The sequence below is a fragment of the Carex rostrata genome, chromosome 3 (assembly GCF_964058835.1).
Source record: "Carex rostrata chromosome 3, lpCarRost1.2, whole genome shotgun sequence".
Lineage (NCBI taxonomy): Eukaryota > Viridiplantae > Streptophyta > Magnoliopsida > Poales > Cyperaceae > Carex > Carex rostrata.
The window spans coordinates 9,015,852-9,028,821 of NC_135920.1; the positions used below are offsets into that span (position 1 = coordinate 9,015,852).

Genomic DNA, 12,970 nt, shown 5'->3' on the forward strand with positions numbered 1-12,970 from the left:
ACAAATTTAGATATCCGAAGTTTACAAATTCTAAGTCTTTAAGGAAATAAAAGTTAGAGTAATCAAATTGTGGGGTGAAGCATAATTAGCCAAGGGTTGAACTTTAGATTTGTAAAAATTTACATTGAGATTTTTAAATTTTGTCAAGATCATACAAATTTTTTGAAAGTTTGAGAAATTTATACTTGATATGGAATTAAATTAGATATCGAATTGTAGTCCAAGTTTAGATGTTGCTTGGGGACAAGCAATGTTCAAGCTTGGGGGAATTTGATAGGCCTAAATTATATACATATTCGATCTGATTTTTATCACGAAATAACATCAAATATCTTGTATCTTGAATATAAAGTAAATATAATACATCTATGATCAAGTTACTGCATTTGTTTGGTTTTAATTTGCAGAAAATGAAGAAAAATGAAGAAAACCGAAGAAAAATGCTCAGTGCGGACGCACGGTTTGCGATACAGCCGCACTAAGTACTTAGATGGATTTCTGGACGCGCGCCAATTTTAAAAAAGGTATAATAAGGTATTCATCAAAATCCGTGCGAACGCACGGATTTCGATGCAGCCGAAATCTGGACGCACAGGAAAAATCCGAGCACAGTGCTGGGGATCCAGACGCACTGTAGCAGTCAGCCAAAAATGGAGTCTGAACTTAAAACGGCTATAACTTTTGACTTGTAACTCCGATTTAGGCTTATGACCACTTTTTGAAAAGCTAGCGAGAAGATCTATAACATGAGAAACTAAAAAAGGAAATTTGATCCAGTGCGGACGCACTCAGTACTTAGACGAATTTTCAGCATCTCAGCACTTCACAGAAAAAAAAAGTCTGAGCTTAGTGCGGACGCACTCATCTCCAGTGCGGCCCGGCGCACCCGCACTGGACCCGCAGAAATCCAAAATTATACGGTTTCAACACAGTTTCTATTTTTGGCGCTTCATGGATGCGTTTTTTCAGTCAAATATGGACAAGGCAACCTGGGAAATAATCCGAATATAACACCCACTCACCTCACAACTATGCTTTTTAATTGGGCATAGTCCTTGGCTATAAATGGAGGAGTTGATTTCCCATTCAAGCATCATCCATTCTCATCTCTCTCTCCCTTAGTGCATGTTCATTTCCATCCATTATCGCGATAAATCAGCGGTTATTTCTAGAGTTCCTGAAGCTTTTCTAGGAAGGAGAAGAAGGTCCAAGCAAGATTTCGGCAAGTTTGAGGTTCTTGATTCAATAAAGGGTGTAATCATTTCTTTATTTCATTTCTTCTTATTTTTGCCAATTTTTGTAATGGATCTCTCCATGAGAGAGTAGATCTCTCTTTAGGGGTTTAGGTCAATGCATGAACTTGTTTAATTGTATCTTATTCGATTATTTGTTTTTGTTATGATTATTTTATGGGATTTGATGTTAATTTCTGTGATTTTATCATTTGTGTTAATTACATAATTAGTACTTGAATTGTAGTTATCCCGTTTTGGATTCGAAAGAACCAAAATTGACTAGGATCAATAGGATAGTACCAAATTATGAATGCAAATACCTTAGGTTTGGATTAGGATCTAACCAATTTGTAATCTAAGCCGGAACTATAGAAATTAAGGTTAGGAACTTGGTGAAGGACCTAACCGTGAAGCCAAACCATAATTAGGACATCTCAAATCGAATCGGGTATTAGTATGATGGACTTAATTATGAGGTACTAATATTTGAGGAGATGGGAGACTAACAAGAGCTTATGGTCTAGGTAGCTAGGGTGAAGGACCTAATCGTGAAGTCCGAATTACTTAGACACGTTATTAATTCACGAAAGTGACCCTTAATGACATATTAGGTTAGAAACCTCATCAAATCATACATTAACTTAAACAAAAACCGAATAGATAGAATTAGCAAGAGATTGTAGACCGAATGCCCCTAGATCTTCTCAAACTAGAAAGCAAATCAATCTTTATTTCATTTATTTACTTTAATTGTTTTAAATTCCTCCAATTCAGGTATTGAACCCAAATTTAGATTTAATTAGAACAAACCCCCCATTTACTTTATCTTTTTGAAGAAAAGTGGTATATACCACCGATTTCATTTGAAATCAAAGCATATCTGATTTAGTACCAAATTGGTACCAAAATCAAATATAACAGGTCCATACAAAAAAACAAAAGTAAAAATAAAAGAATAACAAGTTCACACTAACAAGCTCACAACTAAGAAAAGTAAAAACATAAGAATCTACTAAAAACACTGAAAGTATATAAAGCTAAGGACTATATATCCAATAAATCTTCATCACTCTCCTCTTCTCCAGACATTGGAGAGGGAGGGTTGCCAGCTCCAAAACCCTGCATATCCTCTAAACTGTCCACTTGGGAAATGGACATTAGAAGGTCCACTACTTGAGCCAATTCTGGACTTCTTACCTCTTCCTCTTGTATTTGATCTGGGAGATCCTTAACATCAGAAGGGAGCATTAGACTCAATTTAAAAAATGAATTATCTAATCGAGATTGACACCAAAAGCTAGCTAATGAAATAATTTTTGTTCCAATAGATTTAATCGGTAGAGGGTTAGCATCATTAAAACAAATTCTATTTCTTTCCAGCCAAATAGTCCATAAAATGGATCCTCTAAGTAGCTCAACCAATAACCTATCCTTTAAAGGAATGTATGCATCTAATACCCATAAATCCTCTAAAGATGCACAAGTGAATGTAAAGTTATTATGATCAGCAATCCAATTCCAAATTAATCTAATGTAAGAACAATGTATAAAAAGATGTTCAGTATCTTCAGGTTGACCACAAAAAACACAAGAAATATCACCTGGCCAACCTTTATTAGCTAAATTAATTTTAGTAAGGATTTTATCCCGTCTAACTAACCATAAGAATATTTTTATTTTCAAAGGGATATGCGATTTCCAAATAGAATTGTACTCCTTGTTAGGAATACCCCCATATTCAAGCCATTGATAAAAAAGAATGTACAGTAAAATTATCATCCTTGGACCATCTCCAAATCAATCTATCTTCTAACTGATCAGACAAAGTGAAATGCTGAAATCGACATTGTAAAGCATGCCATTCTTCTAAAATTAATTCTGAAATCCTTGTTAGGAATATCCCCATTTACTTTATCATACTCTACTTTCTTTACTTTTTCTGAAATTAATTCACAAAGTTTAAACCTAGTTTTTAACCATACTTTCTGCAGATCGATACCCGATAATATACTACACGGTATGATTGTATACTTGCAATCTGAACCAAAAGTGTATTTAAGGATAAAAGGAACATCTCGTTATACTTAAACTTTGGACTATACCTTTTTGGTGGAACAATAAGGATAAATACTTGTCAGAACAATGATAAATATTTTCTTGAATATCAATAAACAGATAAATAATTGTTAGCGGAGATTGTTATTAAAGGAAATTATAATTAATGCGGGGATTATTAATAGAGGACAGTATAATTAATGCGGAGATTGTTATTAATTTACAGTAATTAATGTGGGGATAAATAAAAATTCTTAGCGGAATTAATGAGGAGATAAAAGACACTTAAGAAAGTTAATTTGAAGAGAGATAGTGGGGGTATAACTGGGGTACGATTAGTATAATTATTCATAAAAGAAAAGAAACTTTCCAAAATATTCCCGCAGAAGTATCCAAGTTTCTTTCCAGTCCACAACGCGCACAGTACAGTTGCTCGGTCGCACAACCAGCAGGGTCCCAGCCCGCGAGCACAGAGATGGGATGGATGGAGGATTTTCAACGTGCACTCTCCAGTCGTGGGGTAACCGTCACCTCCATTCCTGGCAAGGGTCGTGGTCTCGTAACCACCCGAGATTTCTCTCCGGGTATGATTTAACCTTGTAGTCTGCGTACAACTTACCATGCCTTACCTTTCTTACCGGAAGAGATATAATTATTGTGGAATCGACAGCGCTCGGTCTGCTTGATCGTATGAGAGAGTGTGCTCATGTCTGCTAACTGTTTGTTGAAATTACCGACTTAAGTCAGAACCTTTTTTGTCTATTATTTCTGTCCTTGTTTGTGTTGGGCCAATAGAGACTGGTACCAGATGACATGTACCAGTATATAAGTATAGAAATGGTAGTGCTGATAGTATACCTCAATTACTAATTATTTTATTCGAAAAAAAACACACACACACAAAATTTACAGGTGATTTGATAATTTGTCAAGAACCTTACACGGCAGCACCAAATAAAGCTTCAGCTGGCTCGGTTTGCGATGCTTGTTTTTCTTCAAATCATGTCAAGAAGTGCTCGGCCTGTCGAGTTGCATGTTACTGTGGACCCATTTGCCAGGTGTTAAACTATTGCTGTCTGTTGTCAGTTTGCCAGTCTTTGAGCCAAATGTCGCTGTATTCAATTGACAGAGTTTTCACATTTGATGAAAGAAAGAACTAAAGTGTTAGGGTTCTTTTGCAAAACAATCCAACTAGTTTAAGAAAATATTTCATCTCTAGAATAATTTTGTCCCGGAGAAGTTCCCCACATCCACTAACTTTGTTTAGAACAGTTGCTTATTTCACTTTTTTGTCATTAAATGAGTGACAAGGGTTTAGGTTGAGAAAGGGAGGTATTATAGTTGGCTAGGAGAAAAGTCCTAGGATTGTTGGTTACCCAAAGGTCGAGAGTTCGATTCCCCCTCACGACTTTGTAGCTTCTGTGATAGTTTTCAAAAAAGACAAGGGTTTAGGTTTAACGGAATTAGATAAAAGCAAAAACAAAGGTATGGATGAATATTTTCAGGTATTTGCAGGGTAAGATGAAACAAAAATGTACAAGTGTAATTCAATATACATGAGAAAATGAGTTGTATTGGACTCAGTATGATGGGAAAATGGTCTATATTTTTTCCCAATACATAGTTATTGCCGAAATTTTTATTTTTACCATTAAAAAAAATGATAAACCAAAAAGCCACGAAATCTGAGAAATTCCATTTTTGACACGGATACAATGTGAAATTGTGGCCAGAAATTGGGTGGCCGCAACTTCACGTTGAGTCCACCAACTTTTTTTTTCATCAACTTTGACCATTAAAATGGTTTGATTGAATCTGATTGGCTCAAAAAAATGTGGGGCCCACCAGAAATTGGTTTTCATACGAGTTGGAGATAAAAAAAAGTTGGTGGACTCAACGTGAAGTTGCACCAAGTTGAATGTAAAGCTTTTATGGTACTTTCTGACGAGAGAAGGAAAATGCTTACGTCTACTATATGCCTCATGGTGCGGCTTATTCTTCAAGCAAAGTTGCAACAAGATTAGGTAACTTGGATTGACAAATTCTTTACCTGTATTTTAGAAGGTATTTCTGGCAGAAATTTCAAACTGTGTCCACGTCAAAAATGGAATTCTGACCAAATCATGGTTTTTTAGTTTTTTTTTTTTTAATGGTAAAAATAAAATTTTCTGTAGTTATTCCTCAAACCATGTTTTTCTTTACTTGCAAAAACCTCAAGACTGATGGATGTAAATGCATTTTTATGCATAGAGAAGTGAATGGAAGTTGCACCAAGTTGAATGTAAAGCTCTTATGGCACTTTCTGACGAGAGAAAGAAAATGCTTACGTCTACTATACGCCTCATGGTGCGGCTTATTCTTCAAGCAAAGTTGCAACAAGATCAGGTAACTTGGATTGACAAATTCTTTACCTGTATTTTAGAAGGTATTGGTGTTAGTCAAATTAGCCTAAATTGCCTAAACATATTTTAATAAATAATTATAAGTAGTTCTATTAATCTTGTTTGCAATCAGTAACTTTTGGCCAATTAGAAATGATGTGACCAAAGTAAACACTTGATATTTTTAAGATAAGAGAAATTTGCAAGCTTGAAGTAAGAGAATTTAGATAAATTTGTTTAAAGTTAGAGACAGACATTCAATTTTATCATAGTAAGAAAAAATTGCAGAAAATAACCTACACTATCTTCAAGTAACAAAGCCCCTATATTCTCAAGGATTGCCAACAAGCGTTCCTTTTCTTGGAGTAAGTGAAAAGATGATGCCCATTTTTAGTGAAACTCAACACACTTGTACTTAGGACTGTAACTGCACGTTTAACAATGGAAGGATGATAAAATAGTTTTGTAAAGAAGTGAATAAAGGTCTGCTTAGAGATTTATTGGGCAATTATTTTGAAGTAGCAATGACTGATGGATTACATCTTAATTTTGTAAAAATTTAATCAAAGTGGATGTCATATCATTTATTTGTTTATGTTTGTACTATCCTTCTGCCTTAAGAAGTTACTACATTGTCCTAATCGTTTCATTAATCAAGAAAACGTTCATGATTTCCTGTCTTTGCTCATTCTTCTTCAGTGTATATGACAATTCAGACCTCTTTTTAATTTCTCCAACAATTTTAAGTAAAGACTTATTTGCAAATTCTAATACAGTTTTCTTCCCTAATATCTCTTGAAAGATACTCTGATTTCTTGTCTTGTTCAGTTTAGTTTAGTTTATTTGGTTTTCATTTACTGAAACTGGATGGAAAATGAAAAATTGAAACTGGAATATGTCCCCAGCAAAATTGCTGCAAATTAATTAAGAAATATTTGATAGGTCAGTATCAAGATAGTATTAGAAAATTTAATGTAGCTCGATCTAGTCTTTAGTTCTTTAGAGCTAGTTATAAAAAACCAAGCTTTTTATTATAAACCGATTCATCTGGGACTTGGCAGCCATTCTTTAGATAAATGGCAAAAGTCCCTTTTCTGTTGCCTCAAGTATGCTTTTATAGCGTCTTTCCTTTAGCCTAATGTCATACTGACATAAGGCTAAAGAAATACTCAAACTATCAGAGGCTCGAGACTTGAATTCAGAGCCAAATCTTGAGAATTTGAGGATCTCGAGCCTTTCTCTTGAAGCCGTCTTGAGGACCCAAAATTGAGACTTGGCCTCCATTTTGTTATATCTTTGGAAGTGGGCCTTCCAGGCTGTCAGGGTGGGCTTTCAGGAACTAGTACTAATCTTGGTGAGCTCAATGGCCTATATCTGCGCCTAAGGAACCAGGCCCTACCAAACTTGTATTGTTTTGACTGAATAAATTTGTATTGGATAATATTAAATTAAATAACATCAGCTTTTGTTGTTGTATACCTAATAGCCTTTTCACTTACCATAACAAGCCGCTATCAATTTGCTGTCAGGTTATTCCTGTATCAGAAACAAATAACTACAATTTGATCAAGGCCTTGGAATCTCGTATCCTTTACTTTCTTTTTTCTTTGCTTTTATTCTAGTTTATTTATTGGTTTCTCAATAAAATGTGTTTGTTTTTTTGCTTAACAAATGTTGTTCACTGAAAAAAGATATCTCTGCTGTTGGCAAGGATCAACTTGTAATTTATGCACAGATGGCTAATCTTGTCAGCTTGGTTCTTCCTTTTCTTGATCTTGACCTAAAAGAGATAGCTCATAACTTCTCCAAGGTAAGTTAACAGTATTTGTTACTAAACCTGTATGTACATAATACTATGTCCATGCTGAATTTCTGGTACACGCTACAGTTGTCGTGCAATGCTCACACCATATGCGATGTTGAACTTAGACCCCTTGGCACGGGATTATTCCCTATTGTGTCTATGATTAATCACAGGTACATGCCTTATTGTGTTTACTCTTAGTTTTGTAGATCTTTCTGTGAAATGTTGTGTTCTCTCTTCTTGTTTTTTTAAATGAAAATATTTTTTTATCTAACAATATTTTAGCCTAAATGGATGTAGTTGTGTGCCAAATTCAGTTTTGATCTTTGAAGGCCAGGTGGCGCATGTTCGTGCCACAGAATCTATACCTAAAGACACTGAGGTAATCGTATTTTACTTTAGTTCATTGTTTTATAACATTAACTGAATGTTGAAATTAATTGAAATTTTGCTTTCTTGAAGGTGTCAATTAGTTATATTGAGACAGCTGCAACAAAGGAGAAAAGGCAAAATGATTTGAAGCAGTATTTCTTCACATGCCATTGTAGCCGCTGTCTTAAGGTTTTTGAAGTTACAAAAATTTCTTGTCTGCCCCTACAAAGTATATCAGTATCATGTATGCCCCAGAAACAATACAAAAGTTCATTCTAAAACAGGCAAAATGATTTACGTGTGATCCCTCGTTCTTTCTTAGAAATGTCCAAATTATAATGTCCTCGTTTGTGTGGAACTAAACAGCAGAGAGGTACTTTGAGCATCTTCTAAGTATAAAAGAAAAGGAAATGGTAGATGGGGTACTTCGATATTTTGTAGGTTCTATAAATGACGTTGCTTGTGCTTTTACGGGATGAAATATGTTTCCTGTATCACTGAGGTATATAGGGGCATATTGAATTGCATCAAGAGCAAGTTTCTAGAAATTGTATCCAATTATTGTTTTCTGACTGAAATGTTTCTTAATTTTTATCTTTTTTCTTATTTCCAGAGTTATTCTGAGGAAGATTTGTTTCTTGAGGGGTACAGGTGTTATGACCATAAATGCACTGGTGTATCACTTTATTTATCTGGTTAGCTCTTAAATCTCTGCACTTTTACCTCCTCTGATTCCAACTTTTTGGCACACACATTGTTTGTTTTTCTTTTGTAACTTTCTCATTTATCCCTTTAGTCTTGTTATAAGACCTTGTGCATTGAATGCCTAATGTCACTGCCAATGCAATTAAAGTTATTTCGATTCATTTATCAGGTTAGCTTGTTAATATCTCTGTATGTGTATTAACTACCGATTCTTACTTGTTTGCACCAGACCATTTCTTTTGTCTGTTTCAAACTTTCTTTTTTCTCTCATTTTGTTTATGTTTTGTTACGCAATGCCCTTAAAAACCTAAAATTCTCATAAGAATTAAAATGATTTCTGTTCATTTGTTGGATTAGCTGTTAAAGTCGCTTGATTAGCGGTACCCTGCACTGACTTGTTTGTACCTAGCTGGTATCTGTTGTGTTTTTCCAGCTTTTTTTTTCTCCCTTTCTTCTTTAAAGACCTAATGTGTTTTTCTTTTCTTAATTATTGATTTTTATCCTTGTATTAGACAAAAGAACTATTATTTGTCAGCAATGTGGTACTTCTAGGGATGCACTAGAGGTAGAAAGAATAAAAAGCGAGGCCAGAAAATTATCTGAGAAAGCTTCTACTGCGGTTTCCACTGGAAGTATCCTTTAGCTTCATTGTTTTTTCTTTCCTTTTTGAATTTGCTCATTGGGCTTTCAATTTGCAACTAGTAAGAGTTCCAAGCAGAATTGAAGAGCACTCTTAAAGGTTCAATCTGTACCACTGAGCTAGTGATATCTTAACTTGAAGATAGATTGTACAGAAGCATATTCGATTTATAAAGCCATTGAACAAGTTGAGTGTGACCTGTATCATGCATTCTCCCTCAACTTGCTGAAAACACGTGAAAATCTCTTGAAGGTACTTTTTTTGTTAAAATATTAGCATATTACTTAGTTCTGCTGATATCTCGTTGATTTCAATTGAATGTTTGCAGATGTCAATGGAGTTGAAAGAATGGGAATCTGCATTGACCTATTGCAAGCTTACAATTGAAGCATATCAGAGTACCTCATGTTTTTACCTTTTTCTTGTATAATTGAAGCCACCATTAAAACATTCTAATATTAGTACAAATTTTGCCTCATGTCTGACAGGAGTCTATCCAGCCATTCATCCCATGATAGGTCTACAATTCTACACATGTGGTAAAATTGAGTGGTAAGTATGTATTCTCTTCTTTGCTTATTACCAATGGTGCACTGATCTTTTCAAGGTTAGCAATAGAAAAGATTTGATTGAACATCCGGTGCCTGTCAGTTTTAGTCCAAGTATATATGTGCTACCAGTAACAGTACAGTGCTCCATATTGTTCATCTACTTGTATCATTTTTGCCTTGAGGAGTTTAATTTATTGAATTATTCAAAATTACCTGTAGGTTGCTAGAATTCACAGATGATTCTCTCGTGTCTTACACCAAGGCAGCTGATATACTCAGAATTACACATGGTACCTCATCACATTTCATGAAAGAACTTGTAGCGAATATAGAGGAAGCACGAGCTGAGGTTTCCTATAAGCACTCATCTAGAGAGAGAGATGGTGATTAGAGATAGAATCTGAGGCTATTTTGATCATGCCTTTATTTTTCCGCTTGTGTGGATGCAAGTGTTCCTCTTTATTCGCTATAATTTTAGTATTACTTTCATGAAACTTGCTCTGGGGAAATTTAATTCCAACAGTGAACTGTTTTGTACGCATCATTATTACCAGCATTTTTTTTTTTTTTGAAAAAGTGGTGAACCACCGATTTCATTAGAAATCACAAAATTGTTTTGGCTTCAATCTCCAACTAAACTGGAGAGAGAAACGCATACAGTATGAAAATAAAAAAACCACTTAGGCAATACACAGTATAATGTCTAGCCAAATAGTCAACACAACAAAGCCATGCTAATGTAAGCATCTAATAGCAAGAGACCGGAAAAAAAACCACAAACTAATTATTGAGGAACTCTAACCCAAGCATATGGATTAAATCTTCTTGTGTCATCCGAGGGTGCTCTACCTCTAGCGCTGGATCCCCCTCGTGAACCATTGCTCGTGGGCCTACTATAATCAAATCCTGAGAAGGCAAGTCATTAGTGTCCAAAGGCAAAATTAAAGATAGGTTAAGCAAAGAACCATTATTTAAAGTCTTATACCAGAATGTAGCTAAAGCAATAATTTTGGAGCCAATGGCCTTTAAAGTAGGCATATGAGATTGTTGGAAACAAAACTTATTTCTTACAAGCCATAAACACCAAAGCACAGCTTCTCGAACAAGCTCTACCAAAGGTTTATCTTTAAGGGGAATAGAGGCATTCAAAAACCATATATCATCCATAGTCGAACCCTCAAACAAAAAGTTATTATGTTGAGCAATCCAATTCCATATTTGAAAAGAGATGGGGAAATGCACAAATAAATGATCAGTAGATTCGAATGAACCACAAAAATGACATGATGTATTACCTACCCAACCTCTATGAGTAAGATTTTCTTTGGTCAGTAGTTTATTTCGTTTGAGAAGATAGAGAAAAATTTTGATTTTCAAAGGAATTTTGGCTGACCAAATAGATGTAAATTCAAAATTAGGAATACCTTCATATTCAAGCCACATATAATAAGAATGAAATGTGAACTTACCAATAGAAGACCACCTCCATAATAAAGTGTCATTTAAAAGGGGGTTAAGCCTACAATTATTTAAATGAGAAAGCAGATTATGTCACTCATGAAAAGTGACACCTGTTAATTGGTGTGTGAAAGAGATATCTAAAAAATCATGTTCTAAAGCCTCACTAACCAACAAATCAGGATCTCGAGCTATAAGAAAGAGAGTTGGATATAAACAAGCTAAAGTTGTTCGAAACACCATCTATCTTTCCAAAATAAAATGGTAAGACCATTACCCAAAGATCTGGCTAGCCCAGTATTGACTACATGGGCACCCTTTAAGATACCCCTCCAGAAAGGAGAGCAAGTGGAAGAAAAACCTGTGTGGCCATATTTAGTCAGAACTATTGATTTACATTTACAACTAATATTAGGATTCTTAAACCGTACCCACCATTTAGCAAGCAAAGACTGATTAAGGCGTTTGAGATCAATTAAACCCAAACCCCCTATGATTTACTTTTACAAACAGTTAACCATGAAACTAAATAGTACTTCTTTCGCACTGAATTACCCCCAAACTAAAGAAATCTCCGTCTTAATTTATCAATTCGCAATCTAATTTTTGCGGGCATAAGAAAGACGGACAACCAATAAATAGGTATGGCAGACAGGACAGAATTTAAAAGTGTTACTCGCCCCCCATATGACAGAAGCTTCCCTTTCCAACCTTGAATGCGAGATTCGATTTTATCAATTATAGCTTGCCAATCTAACATACTAGGTTTTTTAAAATGTAAAGGCAATCCAAGGTAAGTAATAGGTAAAGATGCAATTTTACAACCAAACAAATCTGCCAAATGTATTCCTTCTTGATCAGTTAAATTAAATGGTACCATTTCTGATTTTGCATAATTAATTCGCATACCAGAAAGATTATCAAAGGCAATCAAATGTAATTTAAGGGCCTCCACCATTCGAGAGTCAGCTTGAAGAAATAATAAAGTATCATCTGCAAATTGTAAGTTCAAAACTGGACCAACATTGTCAAAATTACCAATACCAGATATAAACCCTGCGGACTGGATTTGTTGTAACGATTTATTTAAAACATCGGCCACTAAATTAAAAAGCAAGTGAGACAAAGGATCACCCTGTCTTAAACCCCGTTTGCATTTAAAATAAGGACCTAGTGTGCCATTAAAATTAATACAAGTTTGTCCACTGCAAAGGATAGATTTTATCCATGCAATGAATAAAGTCCCAAAACCCCTAGCTTGAAGGACTTCCAGTAAGAAATCCTAATTCACTCGATCAAAAGCTTTTTCGTAATCAAGCTTAAAAAGAATGCCCTTTAGTTTTTTTTGGTGGATATGATGCAAAACCTCATGTGCACAAGCTATATGGTCAGTAACCAATCGACCTTTGATAAAGGCAGTTTGAGAATCATCAATAAGAGAAGAAAGAACCATACCAAGTCTATTAGTAAGTACCTTGGTAATCAACTTAAAACTGCAATTAATTAGGCTGATAGGTCTGTAATTAGTGACTAATTTTGGATCATTTTTTTGGGGATAAGGCAAATAGAAGCAAGATTCAGTTTAAAAAGTTCAAGATTATTGAAATAAAAGGATTGAAATAAATGAAATAAATCCAACTTGACAGTATCCCAAAAAGTTTGATAAAATAAAAATGAAAGGCCATCAGGGCCAGGTCCTTTATTAGGATTGCAAGAGAATAAAGTTTGTTGGATTTCCTCAAGAGAGAAAGGAGCCTCTAAACTAGTGC

General features: G+C 34.8%; 1 protein-coding gene across 3 annotated transcripts; it reads left to right on the forward strand.

Annotated features, from left to right (window-relative positions):
* The first annotated feature begins 3,680 nt into the window (after nt 1–3,680).
* On the forward strand, nt 3,681–10,277 carry SDG37 (SET domain group 37). Of its 3 annotated transcripts, none has more exons than XM_078299248.1 (14): nt 3,681–3,874; nt 4,203–4,348; nt 5,541–5,675; nt 7,201–7,255; nt 7,363–7,481; nt 7,560–7,648; nt 7,761–7,857; nt 7,938–8,036; nt 8,461–8,542; nt 9,065–9,184; nt 9,338–9,444; nt 9,521–9,590; nt 9,681–9,744; nt 9,963–10,277. In XM_078299248.1, the coding sequence occupies exons 1-14, from the start codon at nt 3,766–3,768 to the stop codon at nt 10,132–10,134; spliced, it is 1,464 nt and encodes a 487-aa protein (XP_078155374.1). In that variant the 5' UTR covers nt 3,681–3,765; the 3' UTR covers nt 10,135–10,277. The 3 variants fall into 3 exon arrangements, with proteins under 3 accessions (XP_078155374.1, XP_078155375.1, XP_078155376.1); XM_078299249.1 differs by having other exon boundaries at nt 7,776–7,857; XM_078299250.1 differs by having other exon boundaries at nt 3,738–3,874; nt 5,546–5,675.
* Nucleotides 10,278–12,970: the final 2,693 nt, after the last annotated feature.